The 25,771-nt window shown below is 38.7% G+C and overlaps 1 protein-coding gene and 1 long non-coding RNA gene across 3 annotated transcripts; one reads left to right on the top strand and one right to left on the bottom strand.

Annotated features, from left to right (window-relative positions):
- Positions 1–1,974: 1,974 nt before the first annotated feature.
- mindy4 (MINDY lysine 48 deubiquitinase 4) lies at positions 1,975–9,375 on the top strand. Of its 2 annotated transcripts, XM_028587481.1 has the most exons (18): positions 1,976–2,306; positions 2,634–2,753; positions 2,845–3,050; positions 3,138–3,399; positions 3,504–3,757; positions 3,848–3,906; positions 4,108–4,220; positions 4,300–4,416; positions 4,521–4,612; positions 4,812–4,913; positions 5,144–5,207; positions 5,578–5,643; positions 5,730–5,797; positions 5,910–5,973; positions 6,247–6,408; positions 7,367–7,547; positions 8,973–9,051; positions 9,249–9,375. In XM_028587481.1, exons 1-18 carry the CDS (start codon positions 2,247–2,249, stop codon positions 9,295–9,297), a joined length of 2,118 nt encoding a protein of 705 aa, XP_028443282.1. In that variant the 5' UTR covers positions 1,976–2,246; the 3' UTR covers positions 9,298–9,375. The 2 variants fall into 2 exon arrangements, with proteins under 2 accessions (XP_028443283.1, XP_028443282.1); XM_028587482.1 differs by lacking the exons at positions 8,973–9,051; positions 9,249–9,375 and having other exon boundaries at positions 1,975–2,306; positions 7,371–7,484.
- An 11,979-nt stretch (positions 9,376–21,354) lies between these two features.
- LOC114562072 (uncharacterized) lies at positions 21,355–24,359 on the bottom strand. Its single transcript, XR_003693433.1, has 3 exons — positions 24,326–24,359; positions 22,106–22,159; positions 21,355–21,435 (listed from the first exon to the last, which is right to left on the bottom strand). It is a non-coding gene; the product is annotated as an uncharacterized LOC114562072 (long non-coding RNA).
- Between the last annotated feature and the right edge of the window lie 1,412 nt (positions 24,360–25,771).

The following is a 25,771-nucleotide window of genomic DNA, read 5'->3' as shown; positions in this document are numbered from 1 at the left end:
TCACACGTCTGTAAATTGATGGAACGGATGGTCGATAAAAGGCTAATGTATTTCTTGGAGATAATAATTATGTTGGCTAAAAACCAAAGTGGATTTAGGAGAGGAAGTGGCACTATGGACAACACTATGGTGTTGGGTCTGGAGGTTTAGTTAAGAAAAGCTCAAGTAAAAGAACTGTAAAGCAAACATGTTGTAGAGCAGGGATGTCAAATTTCACTAAGGGCCACACTGGAAAATAAGAATTACATCAAGGGCCAGACATGTAGAGTTTATTGACATTCTTTTATATAGTCTAAAGAGTCATCTTTGACTGTATTGTTGCATGTCTCAAATAGCTTTCTCACTTACAGTTTGGTCCACATAAAACCCTAAGTTCCCTAGCCATCATAGTGTTTAGTCAAGCAAACAATCTTTATGATTACATTTTTCAAAGGCTACCCGACTCACACCTGTTTCACACGTTTGAATATGCAAACTCTCTGGGTCTGTGGGAATTTATGAGTCACAAAGTCAGAAAATCTGCCAAATTCTGCTTTGAGTTTCACTTAATTAGAGTCTGAAAAACTGTTTCCCATCCTTTTGGTTTTGGTGCACAACAAGGCAGGCCATAATTTATTGTGAATCTAAATCTATTTGTGGGCTGGATCAAACTTTGCAAGGGGCAGGTTTTGGCCCACGGGCCTTGAGTTTGACACGTGTGTTGTAGAGGATGGAACCCCTCAGGGGAGTGTTGTAAATCCAACTTATTCTTCTGTGATTAAATGCCAATGGATATGGGATGATCACTGTTAGCAGATGAATGGGCTCTGTGGAAAAAGGGAGAAATGTGGAACATATGGTTAGAAAAGAAAAGTAACACAAGTTAGGGTCTTCACAAGAAAGAGACTCGGGGAAGGTAATAATCTGAAAATATAGAATATTTTATTTTATTTAGAGAGTTGAACGTTTTTTTTTCTTTTTCGGTAGTGTCATTTAAAAAGCATATTAGAAATGTGGAGGATAAGTGTAAAAAGTGATAAATGTTATGAGATGTCCTGCAGGAGTGGACTGGGTATTTGATATTGCATCACTGAAATATGTATCTCTAATCAGATCAAGACTATATGGGAGGGTGGTACATTGATCAGCAGCAAAATGTGTGCTTGTGGCTCTTGATGTAATACAGGGTCTGTATATAGGCTTTGAGAGTGTTTTTAGGGCCAGTGAAAACATCTGTTCTGCAGTTTACTGTAACAGTATACTGTTGAGCTGTATGCCATTTTGACGGCTTTAGAATAGGTTGAGCAAAACAAACCAAACAAAGTCTGTAGTGATTCAGTCTCTGCTCTGCACAGTCTCATGCCACGTTCATCCTCGACTCAACCAGGTCGAAGGCTCCAAGGTCTTATTAATTTGGGTTCCTGCTAGAGGCATTTGGGGTAATGAAAGAGTGGACAAACTAGCCAAACAAGCTGTTAAAAAAGAAAACATAGACACACATTAGTCTCTCAAAATCAGAAGGAAAGGGCATCCGTGGAAGGAAATCAATCAAAGAGTGGCAGCACTTGGGATTGGAAGATAAGAGAAAGACATTTACATTCAGTTCGAAATCAAGTTGGCACTGTGAGAAATAGGGGAGGGAATAGAAATAAGGAGACAATCATGACTAGGTTAAGAATATGACAAAGTAAACTAAACAGCACACTTCACAATATATGGAACAACCATTCGTTTTTGGGGATCGTGTAGAGCATGTGCTTGTTAGTTGCAGGAAATATGTATCAGATAGAAAGAACGTGATGGAAGAAATGAGTAGGGCTAACATGAGCAGGTGTACAGAACATACTGGAGTGTGATGGTAGTGGACAAGGCAGAAGATGTTTGGTCAGCTTCCTAATGAGAGCAGGACTGATGAGGAAAATCTGACATACCAGACACTGTAGGAGTTAGCTAACTCCAGAAGGTGGCAGTAGTGCAACATTAAGGATGTACGCTGCCGCTAAAACCCAAAGAAGAAGAAGCATTGCGCAGGATTGCCATGGTAACGTACATTGCTGAACAACAACTCTGAAAGACGTGCCCATCTCTAGCACAAATGGATCTATACATCCATGATTTGGACGGTCTCTGAAAAGTTGCGGCGCAGCACATCCCTCAGCCTAGTTATGGTTCACTAGACGGTTAGATAGCTAAAGGCTACTGACAGCGCAGCTAACGTTACTTGTTGATTATCTAAGGCTATCACATCCGGACACGTTCCCATCACTATGGCCGCTTCAGTTGAAGAGGTCTCTTTATCCGTTGTACGGGAATATCTAAGTCGAAAGGTAAGTTAGCTAACGCTAGGTGGTGAACGAGCTCAGTGCTGGACAGCAAACCGCTACCAGTACTAGCTAGCGTTAGCCCCTTTCTAGCTAGCTATGGCAAACTGTATGTGTTTAGCTACACTAAAACCTGTGATTCGTCAGATTCTGTGCCACAAACAGGTCAGAGATTCAACTCCGAAACCAGTTTCGGCTGTCACAACCGGCACAATGCGTGACCCTGTTTAGAAGGATGATGGTTTCATAGCTGCTACCATTACTATTTTTGAGACTCTCCAAATATGTTAAACACTTGCCGTGTAAACGATGTTAAACACTGTTGATGCGCAGGGACTCAGGAGGACGATTGCCTGTATGGACGAGGAGCATCCACGCACAGAGGCCAGTATCAACAACAGATCCCACTTGAGGCAGATTCTCAACATGGAGGGTCTCTATAGAAAGAATAAAGTAAGTCTTGCAGCTGGATGTTGGCTGCTTTGCAAGTGGGTAACATTAAAAAAGAAGAAGGAAAAAAAGAGCCTTTTCTCTGTCATTGCAGGCTCTGAACTCCCCCCTGAAAACATTACTGGAGATTATTGTAAAGCATCACATTGAGGGCCTCAAGAATGACGAGATCACTTGCAGTAAAAGTGATCCGCAACAGTCTGCTCGAACTATTAGCTGGATTGCTAATTCTTCTGCAGTATCACCAACAGTAATGAATGACACACAGACAGAGGATAGCACAACAGCTATCAATTTGAGGTATTTCACAAGTGTCATTTCTGATTCATTATGTTTTGACTTTTTGAAAATTGGTTTGAACATATATGGAATGTATCTCTCTCACAGGTCTGATATAGGAGAAGTCTGCCCTTCTCAGCCTCTGTATGCGTCATTATTACCTGAGACAGACAGACCGTCCAGTCAAAATCAAACTTATGACACAGAAGACAAAAAAGGACAGCCACTGATGGCTTCCCTCCAGGACAATGATAGCTTAATCAGAAGAGAACCGGAAAAAAAGACTTCCACCACTGAGAGCACCCAAAGGAGCAGAATTAATCGAATTAGACGTGGCATGATGGCTGGACCAATAGCAAGCACATCTCAGGTACTGGACTACTGATGCAGTTCTTAAAATCTCATTGATCCCATATTCATCATATTACTTATGTTCATCATACTCTCTTTTATCACTGATGTTTTTCCTTTAAGGAATCAAACAAAAAAAGGCAGAATCAAAGGCTAGAAGTGTCCCAGCCGCAGCTCATAAAAAAAGAAGAAAACAGGCATGCTGGGGATGAAGTTTTAGTGCCTGGCGTACATCAAAAAAGCTCAGAAAGCGGCCTAACTGAAATAACCTCAGTTGACTGCGTAGGAGTTCATCGGGAGTTTTGCATTTCACAAGAGAGAGTGCAGAGGGAAAACTGCTTTGAAAAAGTGCAACAAGACATACTGAAGACTACAAAGTAAATAGATTTAAGATGCTGTTACTGTTGAAATTATTTTACTACCAAGTTTTTGTTCATATGTTTATGTACATTATGTCTGTTTCTTAGAGTTAAGTCTTTGCCCAGGCCAAATTTGACTGATTTGGATGCGTCTCAGATGGTTTTGGGTAGGTACTTCAGGATTGGGGACTACAGATGAAAATGAGCCTCTCTGGCACTTATTTTCAGAAATGTTATTAAGATGTTCTGTCCCTGTCAAATAAAGTAATAAAGTAAACTATAAAAGAGGCAGCAGCCATTGTCTTTGCCTTTTTGTGATTTGTTGCCTTGTATTAGTCACATCTGATGGTATGTAAATCCATTTCCAGATGACATTGATGATGACAACGATCTGCGAGAACTCTCCCAAGTGTCCTTTCAAAGAACCGTCGCAGAGCAGCCGTGCTGTGCAGGCCGACCGTTGGACCAGCACACTGCCACGGTTGGTGATTTAGACCAGTGTTTCTTTAGAAATGCATTTGCCTTTTGATTTTCTGTTTTCTGTTTTTGTTTTTCAACAGGAATTGAAAGCGGTTCTTCTTGGTTCCAGCCTACATTGTTTCAGTGTTGAGTGGAGGAATCAGGGTTTCACATTCTTAGAAACGCATGACCTGAGATACGGAATCGTGCAGAAAAAGGTTGTCTTAACTGTGCCGTCTTGCTAAAATTCAGTAATCCAGAAAACTGATTTAAATATGATTTATTGATTTGTGGTATTATGCAATCTGTTTTTATTTTCTAGGGTGGACCTTGTGGAGTTCTGGCATCCATACAAGCCTTTGTCCTAAAGAAACTGCTGTTTGAAAACATTGAAAGCAGTAATACAGGCTTTCAGTACGTTATCCTTCAGCTCAGAGCTTTGACTCATAATGTTAACCTCTGTGCCCTATTGTAATCACTTGGATGCTTTTCACAGCCAATAATTCACATCAAGGCATGCTTTGTAGCCACTGCATTGACCTCTGCATTTGGTATTAACTGTATTTTTACCCCACACAACCTGCTTTTTACTCAAATCCCACTTTGTTTTTAGGAGGTTAAGACCTTCTAACACTACCAGGAGAAAGTGTCTTGTTTTAGCGGCAGCCGAAATACTGTGGAGGGCTGGTGAGGGAAAACAAGCCACAGTTGCAATGTAAGGTCATACTGGTATTCACTAAATACTCTACATCCAGACCGATACACAGGACCTCATTACTCATTATGTATTTAACTAGGTTGAATGCATGTGAATACCTGGCTTAGATGTTAAAAGTCGGGGTGACCCATTGATCTCAGAAATTGCTATAAATCTTTTGTTTCAGGTGCAGAATTGATTTAGACAATCTTTGCGCTTTTTTACCATAACTCTGTTTTTTAAAACAGAAATTCAGGACAAAATCAGTTCACCCCAACTGGACACTACAAATCTCGAGGAGTGCTTGAAAAGGTAAGGAGATACCACACTCTTAAGTTGAACAAATGGAATTCAGTTGGATTTAGCAGCATATAGATGAGGATTTTTATATAAAAAAATATCTTCAGTCATTTTTAACTACATCAAATAAACATTTCTCAACAGTGTTTTAATGAACTGTTGGGCTGAATTTGTGGAATATCTAAAATGTTATAGCAGGAGATTCACAACCATTGGATTTGCAAAAACTCATTCACACATTTGTTTTTATTTTATATTGAATGATAGTGTAATAAAGAAAGTGTAGCTGTGTCAATACTACCAATTTACAAAATTAACTTTTTTTTTTTTACAAAACATCTGCAGTGGAAAACAGAAATTGTATAACCACCTTCTGTTTTAGATAACATGTTTTGCTGTGGATAACATCAAGGACCTGCAGTTGCTTCTGGAGCAGCATATTGATCAGGCAGGAAACTCAATATTAACGTTTAATTTTGCCTGTCAAATGTACGAAAGATGCCAACCTATTTGCTTTAATCTCTTTTTCCACAGTTTGAGACTGGGGTGTTAGGATGCATACTGTTCACCATATCTGCTGTTCTCTCTCGATCCATTGACAAGTATGTTGTGCTTTTTTAATATCTAAGACTGAACAAGATGTGCGTTATTAAAATCACTATTGGCTAGATAATGAAACATCACCCTTGTTGTTTCTCATTATTCTTTCTTCAGAGTAAGAGACGATATGGACGTGCCCACCACCACACTCATCGGAGCCCATGGCTACTGCACTCAGGTTTGACATGCTATATGGGTTCGGAGCACTTTGTTTGTGATTCAGAATCGCACATTTTAATGAATAATAAAAAGGCACAGGAACCGGTCTTGATGACATTGGTTTTGGGAAATACATTTCCCTAAGTGCATGCCGGACTTAGATGTTGTACAACAAAGGGATCTTAGTGTAAGACACAAAACCAGACAGTAAGTAATACTACTTACTGTTACTGCTGTATACACAAAATATATTCTGGTTACTAAGATTGCTTTTTTGGATTGTGTTCACCAGGAGCTGGTCAACCTGTTGCTCTGCGGCAGAGCAGTTTCTAATGTCTTTGACAATGACATGGAGCTGGACTCAGGCAATAGCAATATGACTCTACTCAAGGGAGTCAAAGGCCACTGTGACGTTGGCCTGCTGTCCTTGTTTGAACACTATAACATCTGTGAGGTGAGTGACATATGCACACACACACACACTCAAACTTTTATGCCTCCACGCCAGCGTTAGCTGTGGCCGGAGGCATTATGTTTTTGAGTTGTCTGTACGTCCAAGGTCAAAGGTCAACTTAACTGTGACATCATAATGTTCTGTTAAAACACTTTTCTGGCCATTATTCAAGGGCTCAACTCAGAAACATAAGGGGAGATTTTGACCATATTTCACATTTGGTCGGATACTGAATTGGTGACACTAATCTTGAACTGTGGTGATTGTATAGATCTTCTGTGCTGCCGGGTTGACTATGTGTGTGAAGCATCCACATTTCGCCAAAAAATACAATTACTACCTTGTATTAAATTCTTTCAAAGTCTTCACTACATATTGGGGCTGCACAATATGAGAAAAATATGCGATAACGTTGTTGAATATCACGATAACAATATTACTTGCGATAAATAAACAGATATTAAAGTTTGCTCAGTTCGGCATTTATGCTGCTTTCAGTATTCTAAAATAAAACAAATTGCTTGTTGAATTTAAAACAAATGATGGGAATCATTTCCAATATTCTCCAACATTGAATTGCATATGAAAGTTATCACTAAAAAAAGAATGACAGTTACATTTTAAAGTGCCGTTTTCAACTGCACTTCATTGCGAGTGTCTTTAGCGATATGTTGCAGCCTTTCGAGATGTGTTTATTGCGCCAGTTGATATCGCGAAGACGATAAAAAAACAGCCCTGCTACATATATTATGAGTCTGGACAGACATGGATGTAAATTGCAACTTGATTGTTTCACGGAAGCATACAACCGCAAGGTGGTGATGCTAGTTTAACACTTTTTGATATGTTAATAATAAAAAATGATGATGGGTAAATTCCATTTCGCTGCTTCACTTATCAGGTCCTGGTATTTAATAGATTAATTTGCTCTGTTGTGTTCTACTTTCTTCTATCTAAGGTAGGGGCTTACTTGAAGACTCCATGTTACCCCATTTGGGTGGTCTGCAGTGAAAGCCACTTCAGCGTGTTGTTTGGCCTGCAGAGAGAGCTATTGACCAATCAGGACAAAGGCCTGGAGTTTGACCTCTACTATTACGATGGACTGGCCAATCAACAGGAAGAGATCCGCCTCACTGTCTGTATGTAACATCACTTGTTCTCAGTGCACATGTCCTTTCTTTTTTTGGTTATGTTTTTTATCCTCCCCTCTGTGCATTAAGGTATAATTTCATTATTATGATGTGATCTTGTTTTCCTGGCAATCTCAATGAGCAGGGTCCTTCTTGTGTTAAAGGTCCAATATGTAATATATTTACTGTAATAATAAATAAAAAAAAATGACCCCAATGCATCATCAGATATTAAGGAAACACGCTAAGTTGAAATAGTATCTTTTCTGACAACAATGCTAAAGCCAGTATTTTCTCCTTTTGAAATTTCCGTTCCGTGATGTAATTTCTGTTTGTGTTTTGGCCTGTGTTGTTATCAACTGCCCAGTTTGACAGCCAGGCCGGGTTGCCAGATGAACCTGTAAAAACATAAACCCAGCGCGCTACAGCTGTAACGTTAGTACAGCCATGGAAGCAGCAAACAAACATGATCAATGGAGATAGATTCTAACTGACTTAAAAAACCCTGGCATGTTTCTAACAGTTACGGGCGTGACCAGAGACATTACAAACCCCGGGTAAATATTTGAGATGTATTTGAAAGATAGAGACAGCTTAGAGCAGAAATGGATGCCAAGTTGGCTAATTTCCTCCTGAACAGGTAGCTAATCATTAGCTTCAGGCTAATTTATCACAGCTTCAAGGGGCAGGCATTTTATGTCATTTCAACATTTGTGTACTCACATTGTGAATTATATAGCTAGAGTACTTGAGACACAGCCAGGAAAGTGATCCCAATTGGTCCTGGCTAACGCTGCCATGCTAACCCTGCTAACATTACCTGGGGACCAGGCAAGTGGGCCCTGAGTTTGCAGTGTGTTTAGCAATTGTTACCGTAATTCGAAGCCAATAAAGTGTGTTCAGTCGGGTGGAGAGGATGGCAAGGTAGTGTTATTTTTAGCGGTTCCTACCGTAATTCTAAGACTAGGAAGTGTGTCTGTCCGTCGGGTGGAGAGGACGGCGAGGTTGTTGTGTTTTTAGCAAAAAAAGTGTGTCTGTCAGTTGGGTACAGAGCTCCGCATGAGCATGGGTATCTATGACTGTCAATATAGCCAGCATCTAACGTTAGCTACTCCGCTGTACTGTGAAGTAACGTCTGGCTATGTGAGACAAGCGTCCAGCTACATTGTTGTGGATGCTCCTTCAGCGCGCTTTGGAAGAGGGTCTGGCAAAGCGAGACTGGATGCTGCGGTCTCAGCCTGGCGACCTCCGTAAACTTCGAGTCTGGGGAGGAGGGCGCGGGGGGAGACAACTCTCTCCAGTATTTTGAATTTGTACTGCAGTAACTGTTTTAAACACTAGCTGTCAGTATTACATATTGCATCTTTAATGCTTGAGTAGTGTTGAGTTATTATGCTGTTGCACTAATTGCTAATTAAGCATTCATATTTTCAGCTGTTGGCAAATCGGCCCTGAGCTGTCAACATGTTGACACTGATCTCATTCCACCACTGGAGCACTGTATCCGAACAAGGTAAGGCTATTTTGGCATTTCAAACACAGACGTACGCCTTACCTGCACAGTAATGTCTGCAGATCCTGAAAACAACCATAAAAAGAGCTGGTGTTTAAATACCTTGCATACTCTAAATAGAGCTTGAAGTTGTAAAGGATCATGTCGTATGTACCTATGTCCGCTCTAAATGCCTTAAACGGTTTGTTTTGTTTCAGGTGGAAAGATGCGTTCGTCAATTGGAATGACACAGAGCCTATTCTCTGACTGATCACATGGTTTGATGTTATTTTAATCATGGATTAACATCCATTTTGCATCACCAATACAAATACTTTTACATAAGTTCTTTGAAGGTTTCATATTTACCCATATATTTTAGCATTAGCATTGTTTTCTCTTCATAGTGAGACACAGTGTTCTGCCATTTGTTTACATGACATAAAGGCCTGTATCTTTTATATCACATAATGTATGTGCAACTGGAATGGTTTGTGCCCAAACTGGGATCATATCAGCCATAAATTGGCATGCTGTTGCCTTCAAAATGATATTTGAGAGAATGCAATTACTTTTTTTCTTAAAGTTTAGCAATAAGCATAAGATACATTTTTCTTAAAGTTCTAAAGTTCGGAGGGAAACTTGTACTTTTGTTGATGGTGAAATGTAAGCTGCCGCAAGATGCCGTATTGACCTCAGTAGCCTTTACTCTTTTTACATAGACATAATAGATTGATGTCCATATTTTACACTAAATTAATATGATTTCCCTGTTATTAGAAAATAAATTAATATGTGATATTTTAATCAAGAAAAATGTTAAAAAATTACTTAATTTCACATCATGTCTTTACTTATTTATTAGTTACTTACTGTATAATCTTGTATTAGTTTGGTTTTCAAATGGCCTGAAATCAAATTGCCTTTTATTATGCACACGCTTTAAATGAGATCATCTGTTAGGTTGTACTGTTTATGTTTACACTGCCTCAATTATAGTTCTGATGTGTTGTCAGGAGATTTCATTAAATAAATAGACTGGTGTGTGTTTGTCAAAGAGAAAGAATATTATACTAAATTGCTTATAATTGCCTTGATAAATTTTCACTTTTAACAGACCTCTCACGTGGAAGAGAAAATAAAACTATTCAATACCTCAACTCATTGGGATAGTTGTTTTGTGTTAATTTGTATGTTCCTTTTATCATCAAGCTGCTTTTAACTGCCAACAGAATAGAAAAAAATGCAGCAAAACTGTTGTAACTTCAGCATAGTTATAATATATGTGTTAGTCCTCCACCCCTCATTTGGTAATTTTTTTATTTATTTAACCTTTATTTAATCAGGTAGGCCGTTGAGAACAGGTTCTCATTTGCAACTGCGACCTGGCCAAGAAAAGCATGAGCGTACAGGACAACATACAGTTTCACATTCAATATAGTACAAGAAAACCGAATACAGTAGGCTACACAAGTACAGATTAAGTAGGCATTTCAAGCCAGAGCAAAGTGAGGTGTAAGAAACTATTGATATGCTTAAGTGGTATGGTGATAATACAATATACATGAATAGACAATTTATAACACTGCTGAGATTTAGTACAGAGTCAGAATACAGACATTGCAAATGTTTTTATGTCTCTTTCTATCTTTCATTGATATATACTGTCTCCACCTGTTGCTCGATCGCCCCTCTTTATCTTTTACACACACACACACACACACACACACACCACAATAATATTCTTTTGGATTATCTGAGTCCAGTTCCCCTGCTTGTCTTGTGCGGGGCTAAATTCGGCTGGCATCCAGGCTAGTCCTACACCGGATTCCCTTTATAAATTACAATCTACTCTAAATGTGGCGCAGCTTTGGCGGCTTCATGCCACGCCCATAACTGCCCTTAAATAGTCAGTGAAACGCCCAAAATTAAAATTCATCCATACCGACATCATGCGCACAGAGGAAAACAAAGCAAAGGACTTTCACTCAATGTGAAGTTGTGGTTCTTGTTAGAGAGGTGGAAAATAGGAAAATATGTTTGGCGGGCACAGTGTAGGCATTACTAAGGCCAAACAAGCTGAAGAGTGACAACATGTTGCAGACGCAGTTAATGTCACAGCCTCAGAGGTCGGACCGTGGCCCAAATTAAAAAGAAATGGTCCGATTTTAAAGTTGATGCAAAAAACGCCTAGAGCTACTCCGAGAAAGTGTTTCTGCCACGGGACCCAGGAGCTATCGGCACGACACCGGCACGGCGTGGTTTCTCCCAGGGCTCCTCTCTGTAACGCTGGGCCCAAAACAGCCCAGAGATCCAACAGGACAGCTCGAGGCAGTCGGAACCGGCTCTGAGGCCACTCGTCCTCGTTTGCCAGCAAGTCTTCTTGCTGTCGATCTCCATTTCCCAACAGCGCAAAGCCAGCCATTGTGCGTCATTACGCACGGCATGCCTTTTTTCCATCAATGTGATTGTATCTAAAAAGCTAAAGGTGTCGGAATTAATCTAATTATAAATGACAAATAGTTCTGCGCAAGGAGCATTTAATTAGTAAAACTTGTTATTGTAAGTTTCACAATGGTTAAAACATGTTTTAGACCTACAATAAAAACAAATTTTTAAAACAAAATAAAACGATATAAAGTCATAAAATAAACACTGTATAAAACACTATCACTATCATAGGCTACTGCATATGATGAACATATTAAAATGATGTGCTCCGCCAGACGAAGGCATCAAACAGCATCAGTGTAAAGTTGTACTTATTCAATTTCATAGCCTGCCAATATAATTACAGAACATTTGAGTTTTTTTCGCAAATATATCTTATATCAATTGAATTTACGATAGCATCTTGTTTTAATTTGTCTGTTTTTCATCGATCAAACAGGTGTCTGTGTAGGATATTAATTGTAAGAATGGCTCTGTGAATTCTTCGTGTCATCAATGAGAGGCAATATTTCGAACCCAGAACACTGTTCTATAGCTGTTTCCTAGGATTCAGCATCATAATCATAATTTGGTTGCCCTGTCGAGGAAGACTAAAATCCCTAAATGACGTAATAAAGAAAGAGATCTTACAAGCATTCAACCCAAAGCGTTTGTGAATAAGTAGAGGAAAACTCTGAAATAGAACTCAACTTATTATGAACTTGTAATAGCAAATAGGCATGCACCCCTTAAAAGATTTAGTTTAGTTAGATGAAAAGTGCTCCATGGCTAGATAAAGAACTCATGGACCCAAGGAATTTAGTGACTGAGCTAAATAAAAAGAGAGTATTATAAACGGGATAGTAAAATAAAAAAAAAAGATTGACACTGAATGAAATATTGTGTAGGAAATCGAATCTATCACATGCATACAATCTGAAGGGGCATCCATTACAAAACTTCATGACACTCTTAAAACTACTTTAGCGACTTGTTCAAAAGTGAAGTTGATAAATTAAGTAATGGTAAGGGCGCCTGGGTAGCTCACCTGGTAGCGCACGCACCCATGTACAGATGCTCAGTCCTTGATGCAGCGGGTTCGATTCAGACCTGCATGTCATTCCACCTCTCTCTCTCCCCTTTCATGTCTAAGCTGTCCTGTCTCAAATAAAGGCCAAAAATGCCAAATAATCTTAGAAAAAAAGAAATAGTAAGCAAAGCAATGATGGCACACTATCAGAGACATTAACAGAAACACATTATGAAGGACAATAAGTGCCTTTTTAAATTCAGTCATATTGACAGAGAAACTGTTATGAAATTACTCATGTCACTGGCATAGACAAACTAGATAGCAAAATTCTTAAACTTGTAGCCAACTCTGTTACATTTCCAATATACAATTTTTTAAACCAATGCGTTAACATTGTGGTTCATCTGACTGCATGTAGGGAAGGCCAAAATCCTTCCACTTCCGAAAGACAAAAACAATATTTTTAACTGTCGCTCTATGAGTATTTTACCATAATTAAAATAATGCTTCAACAACGATCTGCTTTCCATCTCTCAGCATGTACAGTATACAGAGTAGGCCATTCAACAAGCCCTGCACTTCCACATATGGCCGATGACTAATGGATAACAAGACATTAGTGGGAGCAGTAATGTTGGACTTCAGCATGGCATTCAAAGTAATTGCTCATAGCATGCTTATTGGCAAGCTACAGTGTTATAGTTTCACTTCCAATGCAATCTCATGGTTCAATGTCACTGTGGGGTCTATTTTTTACAGTCTATGGGGTTCCCACAAGAAAGCTGTCTAGGGCATTTGTTATACTCCATCTTCACCAATGATCAGCTATTGTGTGTTTTTACACACATGTCAACACAGGTATGTATGCCGATGACACCACTGTACAAATTACATCATAAACAACCGAGTCTCTTGCCATTCCTTGAATTTGTCTGATGAGTTTGGTCATCCTGACCAACAGAATTTCCCGAACCTGCATGCATTCATCTCAAGCAGGTTAGACTACTGTAATGCTCTTGTTGCAGGATTATCCAAACAATCAGTTGGACCATCCACACCTCCAATTTATTCAAATGCAGCAGCCGGTGTGGACGGGTTAGCTCAGATAGTACAGCAGGCGCACATATATAGGTTTACTCCTTGACGCAGCGGCTGCGGGTTCGATTCCGACCTGCGGTCCTCTGCTGCATGTCATTCCCCCTCTCTCCCCCCTTTCATGTCTTCATCTGTCCTGTGGAAAGAAAGGCCTAAAAATAATCTTAAAAAAATGCAGTAGCGGGAGTCCTTACACGTACACGTAAATTTGAACACATCACTCCGGTACTTAAATCACTTCATTGGCTTCTGGTACAATACAAAATCACTTTCAATTCTTCAGTTACTGTGGTCCTGCTCTCAGGAACAAGCTGCCTGATGAAAGTAAACTAAATATTTTTTTATTTTCTCAGGCATTTGATTAACTCTTTGAAAGAGAGCAGCTCATGTTCACAAATATTGATTGAACTTTCTTTGGCCATGGAAATAACATATTGGAAATCTCAATTTAGGTGGTGTTCCCCTTTAAGTTGTCTGTACTTTTTTTTGTCTTTTTTGTCTGTCTGTATTGTATTTGTATATGTTCAGGACCCCAGGAAGACTAGAGTCATGCCCATGTGCTTCTAATAGGGATCCTTAAATAGACAATAAACAGAGCATACTCTGACTTTTTACTTAAAAATGTGAGTTCTTCGTCATTTTCAGTTTGCCCAAACTAAAATGGTATCTATTTGGAAGTAAAATAAATCCTAATAAATAAATAAATAAATAAAAAATAAATAAATGCTACTCGCAGAAAACAATGTATTCTTACTATACTGACATTACAGATTACTTGACGCATGAGGATGGTGTTAACATCGCAGCTTGTGTAATGTCTTTTTAGCAAATCTGTTTTTAAAAGATGTTGAACTATCTGTCAAATGTAAATGAGGCATCAGTTATCAGTTATTATCTGTTAATATTATTTAAAGCATGAATTATTGAATGATGAGTACAATAGACTAGAACCATCATTGTGCTTGGTGGTACAGATGTACAATTCACTCTTATAAAAAATACCACTTTGTGCATTTGAGTCATTTATTTTCACTCATTTGATGAATAAACATTTATGTTATTCTTACACATTTTTCCAAATGAAAACAAACTTGAAGCTAATTATGAATTAACTCCTAACTATGCCACATGTTGAAAGATGCCTTGCAGTTAATCGGTGCATTTAGTCTTTTTGCCATGGCAGGCGTCAGAGCACACACAGTGTGGGGCACGTAGAGGGGGTGGCACGGAAACCTGTGCCAACACCTCCAGCACATGGGATCAAAGACACTGCAGCTGGCGCACAGACAGAGCTGCAGCAACTCACTTCCCATTAAACTTGTGTAATGTGGACCAGAGTCCACACAGTATCTTTGAAGTGCAATATGAGGGTCAACCTATATCCAAAACATGTTGGCAACAACACACAATAAAACAATAGAAGCTGCTTTCTTTATTAAAACTGTCCAAGTAAGTCTATATGTAATATTTCTATTTTTGTGCATTGGAAATGCTGAAGAAGTGCCCAATGTGACGGTAACAAGTCATTCAACTGTCAAATTCCTAATTTTATTACCTGAACGTATACAGTATTATTGGTGACTCATGTAGGGATTTATGCATTCGACAAAACACAAAGGAAGAGTCATGAATTAATCATGAGATATGAAGCCCTCTACAACAATTTTACAGCCATCAAGGCTACTGCAATCACTATAAATAAGGTGGCTTGCTAAAATGAAGCTTTAGGGTCTAAGAAATTGGATTAAAGTGTTTACGTTTGCCACAAAATTCTTCTGCGGATGGGGGGGGAGTTTGATATACGTCATAAGGAGCCATGTTTAGGTTTTAGGTTATATGCTAGTCAATCTTCCATAAATAGTTGGCGTGTGAAATGTTTTAGTAAGTGCCAAAGGGCTAAATCAAATTACAAATCTATGTATGATTTCCAAGTCAATTAAAGCAAGGACTCGGGACAATGGTGTCAATTTCGAACTGGGATATGCTTAAAAAGGTCCAAAGTCTGCTGCAAGACTGGTGTTACTGTCAGTCCAAATTACAGCTACCTCATAAGGGATAAAAAGCTCATCTGTATGTCTGTTTCATACCCTATCTGTTTCAAAGAACAGTGCAGTTGGACGTGACTAGCTGGTATGGTTTAAAACATTGAGGTGTGTCTTCTCTCTGCTGCTGAGCTTTGGCGCATCCGGGTGCAGTATGACAGGAAACAAATGGCCCGGCTTTGGTCTCTATTTACCATTTATCGCACCAGCATTTCTCAGAGGTATCAGAGGAGGGATTTGGTGCTTGTGTGTAATTGTGTTAGAGCCCGCCCACATGCTGTCCCCAGTGCATCTTCTGTCTCCTCTCCTAATCTATGCTGTTTGTCTTCAGATAAGTGATATCCTCCTCAGATTAAGATCCGATGTCCCTGCCCTGCCCAGCTGGAGGGAAAGGGATCCCCATTGCATCCCTGTGAGGTGCAAGCTGTATTTTTAGCTTTCTAATCCTTTTATAGCTCAAGCAGAAAAATTCACCCATTTCCATTAATTGTCTGAGGGAATCATGATAGAATATGCCAGAGAGGAAGTACTTGTTTTTTGCAGGTTTGACAATATTCAGGTATTTGATTGAGCATACATTTCTAAGACGGACTCTTCTGTTCCCGAGAAAGCTGGGCTTTGTGGAAGAGAGGCAACCGTCCATTTTATGGCCCTTCAGAACAAGGGCATCCCATATCTCATATCAAGTTGGAAACACTGCATGGATTGAAATATCTAGATGCACTTTGAGTTCACAAACTTTGTACTGAACTGAATGCTTCCAAAGCCAAGTTGAATAATGCACGACCCAACCTAACAAACTGTTCCTGCTGAGTCTCTAGAGACATGCTGGCGTGAGAACTGAGCTGTTGTAATCTCTGGTTTAGTGGATGTTTCTTTCAGAACCTATCAGCACCCCTATGTGTGTGGTTCAATATTTATTTCACTTCCATAAAAAACATCACTGTAAGTATTCCCCAGGCACATATCTCAGCATAAGATGATACAACATGACAAGAAGAGGAATGTTGGATCCTGTTTATTTTGTCAGGACTTTATAGTTACTGTAAGGTTAGGTCATTTAAACTCCCTACATAAATACACAATGATCAAGAAACGTTGCATTGAATGGCAGCTCTGATGCCTTTATCTACCATCAGATAATGTGAGGAAATTGCAGCTTTGTTTGTTTTAATCTCTTAAGTTTCCCATACATGTTGTTTGCTGACACTTTTCTTGTCTGGCACAAAGGCAAGTTAGACATGTTCGCCGCATATCAGATTTCAGCTAGTCTGAGGCTCGAGGTCTGCAGGCACATTGGATTGTGTTGATGTGGAACGGGTTTGCTTGAAATAGTTTTACCTCCTAAACTGCTTTTTCAACTGTATGAGAAACTCTTGCCAAAGCAATATGCCAAGCAAAAAGACACTCCCAAGTAAGAAAAAAAAGATAAAACTGTGATCATCCACTTACACTAATATCTACACAATTTAATACCCGTAGAAAACTACAAACGTTTCAAATGCCTTGCACATGTGATCACTTAAGGAGTTTGCTAAGCTTTTGCTAGTCTTATGCAATACTCTGAATTGCTCAACATCCTGTTGAGTCCCAGAATCCAAGATATCTGACAACTATGACTGACTGCCAGAACTTTTGCAACAAATGTGTGTTAGTATGTATACAGCAAAGGAAACACCTGCTGAGAGGAGCAGGGAGGGACAGGGGAGACCGCATCATTAAGGAGCTGAAAAATAAAAGAGTAATGTTCGAGCCAGAAAGAGAAGAAAATATTCTTACTGCAACAAGTTTGGAATGAAATCCAGTTTTGTTCAGTGCTTTTTACAAATTGAAATGACACTGAGCAGAGGACAAGACTGTAGGCTGGGATAAATGTTGGGCCGTCACACACCCTCATCCCCCTCATCTCCAATAATAGCAAAATATGCTGTGCTTCAATATTTCTTTATTGTTTAATACTGCAGTGCATATCACCACTGTCATTCCATATGTTCTCATTGTCAGCAATCACTCAAGTGCCAAATAAAATGTAATGAACACAACAGAGGAGCATGACAGATCTTTCAGACCAGTTTCAGAATATAATAGTGGAAAAGGAATTCATAAATATATATATATATATATATATATATATATATATATATATATATATATATATATATATAAATGCTTCCTCTCCATCAGATATGACTTTTATAACCAAAATAATCTTAATTTGCATGTTTGTGAAATTATTATATACATACCCTTTCAATAAATAGGTGCATTTAATATTAAATGAATGTTTCCTCACAAATATATGGTACATACAGGTACATTAAAATAAAAAGAACATCCATTAAAAAACCAACAATGTCCATCAGCATTTACAATAATGACAACAAAAACAACAAAAATAGAAACACTATAAAACCCAACAATGTTCATATGTCTGCTGTGGATTTGAAGGCACTTCCTTGGCAACACATTTGTCCCTCTTCAATTATTACCTGAAATGAAATAAGAAGAAATACTTAGAGTATAGAGTAAATAGAGTTTCTGCATGCTTTAAAGCTATATTTGAACAATTCTTCTGTCCAGTATTGGCAAAGTATTTCTGAGGAAAGACTTCTAAAGATCCATTGGCCTATCTTTCTGAGTGTTATGTCTAAGCTCATTCAGAAATTATCTGGATGACTAAACGATAAAATAATGAATCACTTAATACGCCTCAAAAGCCTAGATTGTGATATACATTTGTCAGATTTCTCAGAACAGTGCAGGCAGGATGTTATCTGATTCACTTGAGAAACTGAATACCAGAGAATGTGTCATCCTGCTCAATTTTTATAATCACCAGAAGTCCTACGTGCAACGAAAACCAAATGGCCACTTGTAAACTCTTTCGCAGTAATCACTCACCAGATAGACCTAATTGCATTCACCAAGAGCACATGCTATTACCCATGTCGCATTTAGGACTAGACGGCAGCGAACACATCAGACCTGCTGTCATCGAAGATCACCCTAACAAAGGGATGACTATGACTATGTCCAAAATGATTCTACTGATAATAGTCTGAGTTCTACCGTTGTCTTCAGAATGGCCACACTTAGTTTTAGTGTGTTTAATGTTGTTATGTTTAATGTCTGGCAATAACAATAGATTTCATTAAAAAAAAACACCATGCTCTGTTCCTGTTCATCTAGTTCTACTTTTCTTACTTTAACCTCAGACTGTGCATTACTTATTATAAAATGTTTAGTTTTATATCCACCTACAGATAGATACAGAGAGTTTGTGGAAATGATGTTGCTCAACAAAGACAATACAATTAACTGTTCATGTCAGTTGACAAAAAGATGGCATGGCATTATGATTGCCTTCTCTATGAAAAACATTCCTGGTACTGGAAAACTCATTTTCAGTTGACACATAATCACACTCACATTTTCTCTCATTCAAAAACCTGGTACAGTGGTGCCAAGACAACAAATGATGATAGAAGATTAATAATTATAAAAACAATCAACAAAAATTGATTATCATCCATAATCAAAATAATTGCTAGTTGCAGCCCTTACAATAGATGGTTACATTTGCAGATACAGTTACAGAGCAGTTGACCACCACCAGTCATAAATATTCGAGAGGGACATATAAGTAGTACCCTAAAAGTTATTGGCAAATTCTTCCCAGCAGGATGCAGGAAACAATGCATAGAATTTTCTCAGGCGCTCATTTTCCCAACAAGATACACATTTGTCATGCTTTTGATATCATGATTTCAGAGAAATTAATGTGTGAAATCAGTTGTTTTCTTCAGTTGCACATCGTATACATTAAAATAAATCTTAAGAAGCTGACAAGGAATCAGAGTATGTATGGACAGCAGACTGAACCCCACCCAAGGAGAGAAAAACACTTTTACTCACATGCAATATCTACGATTGCATACAGAGTGGACTCATTGCTAATCGTGTTAGCAGTCTTGCACATCTTTTGTAATCTGAAAAAAAAGACAGTAAGAAAAATTGTCAAAGTGAGAGAGAAATAAATGCTAATGAAAAAGACATAAGAGGCAGTCCTGACGTCAGAGGTGTTGCAATATGCAATTAAAGTTGCAATTATTACAGTTCCTTTAACAGAGCAGCATGTACAGTTCACAATCACTCATGTTTTCTAATTTCATCATCAGTAACATTAGAAATGAGAAATGAGAGAAATAAACCATACATTCAACAACAACACTAGTCAGTAGTCAGACACTTTGTAGACTGTAGTTATAGCTTTGGGTGCTTGTACAACAGTGGTTTCCAACCAGGGGTTCGGGTCACAGGGGAAATCTAAGGGGTGCAAGCTGATTAGGATGTTTGGAAAATAGGAAATAAAGATATTCTGCTAAATGTTTCTATATATATATATATATATATATAAAATAAAAAAAATAAAATATGGCATAGTTATGGCATCTGTATGATTCTGAAAAAATATCTTGTGACACTTTTTGGTTGAGCTGCTAGCAAATCACAGAAATATGCAACCTGTTACAAGGCCAAGGGGTCAAGTAGTAGCTTTTCTTTAAAAGGGTCATATGTCAAATTTATTTATTTATTTATGAACATTTATTAGAGGATCAACCCCATGAGATGCAGCATCTCATTTTCATGGGGGTCCTCAGGATCATGTACAAAACAACAGAACAGCAGAACAACAGAGTAGATACAATCAAACAGAAAAGAGAAGAAGAAAAAAGAAAAAAAACAAACAAAAAAAAACATAATAATAAAAAAACATGCATGCCCACACTACACACACATAAGCGCTCAATATCCCTACCCCCATCCCTATCACATGTAAAATATCTGAGAAACGACTAATGTAACATATAAAATATTACACAATAATCCCACATATAACTGACAAAGTTAACATCACAATGGCCATTTATGAATCCTAACACTCTGGTCCAACACTGCGCCTTGCAGACCATTGGGTCTGCAGTGACCATTTTGAACGAGATGACTACTGCCAGCTAAAGAGGAGCACATTTTCCTAAAGAAAAATGCAGTTCCAAGAGTGGAAAGCTGCAGACAGAGTGGAGATGATGCCATTAGCTAAAGTTACTGTGTTGACCTGGCATCAGTACATTACACACTGGCATCAGTTCATTACACACGAAACCATGGCAGAATAACAGCAACTTCTCCATCTTTCCATAATGTTGTCAGACACTTATAATAACAATCTGAGTCTGTGGCAAAAACAGCCCTTTTTGTGGACGTACATTGATGGTGACAATTGCCCCGAGTGATTACATTGCAGCCCTGTACGCGGCAGAACAATTTTTAAAAAATTGCTGAGGTTTCCCTTTAAATATTCATGACTAAATATGCAATGTTCAAAGTTACGGTTTGGGGAACTCAAAAAAAAAAATGATTTAACTCCTGCTAAATCCTGATTGGTGCATGGATCTATGTGAGATCAAATAAAAAAAAATAAGAAAAAGCCCCAGCCACCGAAAACTAGTGAAAAGAGCACAAAAACTTCCAAAAAACAGTTTCAACTTTGGCAATAACATGTTGTTCATGTGGGAAGAAATCACCCACAGTAAAGAAGCTGATTGACACAAAACATAAACAAAACAAAACGCTCGGGGCCTTTAAAGCATAACACTTGTTTTGATAAAGGATGACACAACACACATTGAGCACATTATAAAAAGGAAAAGGCATACATACATGCTGGTCTTGAGCAATCCCTTGTGTTGTGATAAAGTCTATGAAAGTGTGTCCTGCACTCCGACGAGAACTTGACTGGTCCTGCTTAATAGACAAGGTCTTATCAGGCAAAATGAAAGAAATTTCAATGGCTTAATTATTTCACTTTTATGTATGTTGCAAGTACTGTATACCATGCCTAAGCCTGCAGTGAATGTGTGACTAGTCAACAGGGGGAAGAAGCCAAATAACAAAGTGAAAGTGAACAGTGCACTATAACAGACATGGTTAAGGAGTCAGGGTTCAGCTGGACTTAGTGAACAGAGGTCTTGAGTTTTCAATTATAATCACTTTTCTGCACCAACATTTAAACTTTTCACACTAATAAGAAAGTCTATTCACAGGTCCTGAGACAAATAATCAGCTTAACCTCGCACTGCCTTCAACTTAATTCTGCCGGCTTTAGACCATGTGCTGTTTCTCTGCACTATACGTCCCGACAGCTAAGCCAGGCAACCCTCCTCTGACCCACAGGAGTGCCAGTGTTCATGAAGGTTCCCAGACCTGAGCATACTGTACAGTATGTTGGCTTATAGGAATGATGTTCTCAAAGGGGCGAAACTAAGAGTTTCTAGCCAAAGATTGCATGGGAAAAGTGCCAACTATGCTCTGAAATGTGTTTTGCCAGTTAAAGTAGTTTTGCAATGTCTGGAAAGGGCATCAGCAAAATGCAATCAAGGATAAAACTTTGCACTCATTATGGTGATTTTCTTACCTGTGAAATGCTGAATGAATTTGCCTTTCATGTTTACATCTCTAGGAACAATTTCTGGAGAAAAATAAAATCACTGTTAGCTTGTCAATCAACAGTCCTTTTACAACAATTGAGAACATGTCAAAATGTACACAGTAATCATGATGAATGTGATTGTTTTTGTCAAAGTCACCTTGCCCTGCATATATCATTGTGATGCAGGGAATTTCTCAATATCACCACTAGGTCAAAATATAGATCAGTTCAACATGTGCCTGCACCATTATTCTGAATGATTTTACAGCACGCATTTCATCTCATATGAACATAATTTCTAACAACTGCATTCTAAATTAACATTATTTAACCCGCTTCATCAGTAGAGCAGCAAATCTAGTATATCTGTGATGAATCTATACTTTTACATTATTCTCTATGGAGATCTGATGTCAGTGGAGGTCTAGATGGGGGTAAGGGCATCAAGTACCCCCCTTCTACTCAATGTCCATGCAGGCAACACATGGAGGTGTCCGATAACACGTTACCCAGGCTAACAGGCTAAAGAGATTATTGTATGGGAGTTTAATGCTCATCAGAATAAGTCCATACAAGTAGTTACTGGGCTAATATTAAATTAGCCCCCAGACTCAGGAACATGTAATGCTGTAACTGCAAAGATAACTATTTTAAAACACGCAAAGACAACTACAGGGTGAACGCATCAGTGGGTTTACAGATGTTTCTCCTTCTTTCTCGTTGTGTTCAAAACATCTATCCTTGCGTGACCATGGATCTTTTTGGTAATGTCACACGCACCAGTTGCTAATATGCTGCTTTTAATATCCTCAAAAGATAAATTCCATCCAGTCAGTGGTCTGAGAAAGGTACTTTTACAATTGCATAAGCTGGGGCCAAGACTTTGAGCTTCACGATGCCTGTATAACATCTCGAACATGATGATAATTTATAGTGATGGAAGACAGAATCTTATACTGCAAATAAACAATACATTATGTTCACTTGGCTCCTAATAAACTCCCATTGCAAATACCAGTGAGGCAATCCAAGACTATAGCACAAAGTTAACTTTGCCTGTTGCAAGGATACAAACAGTTACTGTACATTAAAGGATTTTCTGGTGTACTTTTTCTTTATTATGATCTGATTTGGGGAAACTTTCTGTCTTGGATCTCCGATAATTGAAGAGGAATGTATCAAAGATGTACTTAAATGACTTAATTCCAGTCCGGACATAATGCTTTATATAAGCCAGTAAAGGCAGAGCTGCACCAATCTTATTCTCACTTGTCAGAGACCTCAGATAAGGCAACAACCATTTATGTCAGGAGAACTGAACAAGGATCAATTTTAGTGATAATAATATTAAAGGTAAATTTGTTTGGGTAAGCTCAAATCAGTAAACTGGCCTGGACTGTTGTGCAGTCTATATAAAGTCTCCTTGTATGGTCTCATTCCATAATTACAGTCAGAAGGAGTAACAGAGACTTTGATACAGCGCTCTAAATTACATGAATGTGACTCAACGACAGCCCGTCTTTTCTCTCTGCTCTGCCTGATATGTCTCACGGAGATGCATGCGATTGGAGACGCTTTCGATTGGAGATGCTTTAGATTGGAGATGCTTTAGATTGGAGATGCTTTAAGGGATGTCACAGTGTGTTTGTGTGCGTGCAGGGTGGTCATCAATCATGTTTAAGATTCCATAATGAATCACACTGAATGAATCATTCACAAGTTTGATCCAATGATGCTCCTCCTACATGAGTTCCTACCTATCCACGTCTCTGTCCATCCACCAGTCAATCAGTTTGAATGATACATTCAAGCTATGTGGTGAAACGGTATCGCTTAGAAATGAGAACACCAAGTATGTTAAATGTGACATAACCCTTTTTTCCTAGCAGATGAAGCATACCTTCATTATAATGCATTATTTAACCACTACAAATTGAGTTGGACATTTGAGGACAGCAGAATCTGGAAGCTGTACCCTGTCTTTTAAGCATAATCTTGGCAATAACCATTTATGAACAGGCAAACCTTATTTTCATTTCCATAGATCTTGAATTAACATGCATACAACAGGTTCCCTCCAGCCAAACTAAATAGGGCTCCTCAATAAGATGAACAGCACAGACCAGACCAATGACAGCTGTCTCACAGTAAAATGGAGATTATGCTTTCATCATCAGGACCTAAAAATAAATCTTATCAGCTTACCTATGAGTCTACTGTTATCCAGCCTAGGAACATAGAAAGGCTTTTCCCGGGAGGAGAACTTCATGTCTTGGGCTGAAGTGAGTCCACTGCTACAGCGCCTGAAGACTGGTTTGTCCCTTTGCTGGCTGTCTCTAATAACCTGTAAGATTAGATCCAACAGGGTCCTTCTTTCTTTCTGCTTGAAGTCCTTGCTGTCCATACACTGGCCCGAGGTAATGAGCAGAAAGAAGATAGTAAACAAAATGTGCCATTTCCTCTCCGCCTGCATGACTTCAGTGTCTGAAAACATAAGCAAATACGTTTTGTTACACATGGTTTCTATTGAGTCTATGTAATTCTAAAAACCAAAAAGATAGCTGTACACTTTGCATCATGAACTCAAACAGCTGTATCAGCATTGCTTGCCATTTGAGATCCTTCACATTCCCAAAATAACTCTATCAGAGGTATCATACATAGCCTCTAAAATTGTAATTAATCACCAGAATGCACTTTACGCAGCAGTCACATTTCTTCTAGTTTAATGCGATGGTAAAACAAAAAATATAGTAATTCTAACTTTAGACTTACTAGTTTAGGAGTTAAAGATGCTTATGTCCTGGAGAGTGGACACAGTTGTCTTCAGCAAATTCTTCCAGGCGTTGTCTGTGGTCCGGACAGGAGAGAGAAAGAGTACAGCCAGCAGATTGCGCTCACCACCGTCTTTCTTGAAATAATGCGTCCCTATTTATACGAGGAGCCACCTTGTTGAAGGTAATACAATCGATTTCGTGTGGGTGGTAAGGCAATGTTGACATCTTTGGTGCAATTTCTTTCAGTGGCATTCGCTCACTTTGGAATGCGCCCCTCCTTTACGCACCAAAACATCACTAGTTGTAGGTTAACAGGACTATTCAGCTCCAAATAAAAATTACCCTTTCCGGACAGAGTAATGGTTTAACAATTAAAAAAAGAGCCCCACTGATTTTTCCATTGAAGAAAATAAACGACAAAGACCGTGGCGCAGCACCGCGCAGGAAAGTCGTTTTCCAAATGGACCAACTTGTTGGATGTTGGATACAGAGAAGAGAAGAATCTGTGGGCCTATAAGCTTCTAGCTGACCTGTCAGCATGTCGATGTTTTTGCTCACCGATGTCCAAGTCTTGTGACCGTCTAAGCGCTGCAGAGAATGCGCCTTCAGGAGCAGCCATCCGGCAGTTTTCGACCCTTCTATAAATCTATAATTGTGATAGAACTTTTTAAAATTATGAAATTAGGGTACATTAAAAATGCATTTGAAAGGGAGTTCAAAAAGTTAGTGGACTGCTGGCTCGATCAACTGTCTGAATAAGCTCCCAAGACAATAAACCAAAATTAATTAATGCATGAAGTCTGCAAATTGGTGCCATTTATAGCTGGGGTTTATTTGGCTACAGCTTCCTTTTTTTTATCACATAGGCCTACAC

Source organism: Perca flavescens, chromosome 9, assembly GCF_004354835.1.
Source record: "Perca flavescens isolate YP-PL-M2 chromosome 9, PFLA_1.0, whole genome shotgun sequence".
NCBI classification, from domain to species: domain Eukaryota; kingdom Metazoa; phylum Chordata; class Actinopteri; order Perciformes; family Percidae; genus Perca; species Perca flavescens.
The sequence above is the reverse complement of the archived record's forward strand: the minus strand, read 5'-3'. Positions and strand labels throughout refer to the sequence as shown.

Excerpts from the sequence above, each read along its gene's own strand:
- mindy4 (XM_028587481.1), top strand. The coding sequence starts at position 2,247 with ATGGCCGCTTCAGTTGAAGAGGTCTCTTTATCCGTTGTACGGGAATAT. Across the intron at positions 3,400-3,503 it reads CAATAGCAAGCACATCTCAG|GAATCAAACAAAAAAAGGCA; the intron begins GTACTGGACTAC and ends TTTTCCTTTAAG. Across the intron at positions 7,548-8,972 it reads AGAGATCCGCCTCACTGTCT|CTGTTGGCAAATCGGCCCTG; the intron begins GTATGTAACATC and ends TCATATTTTCAG.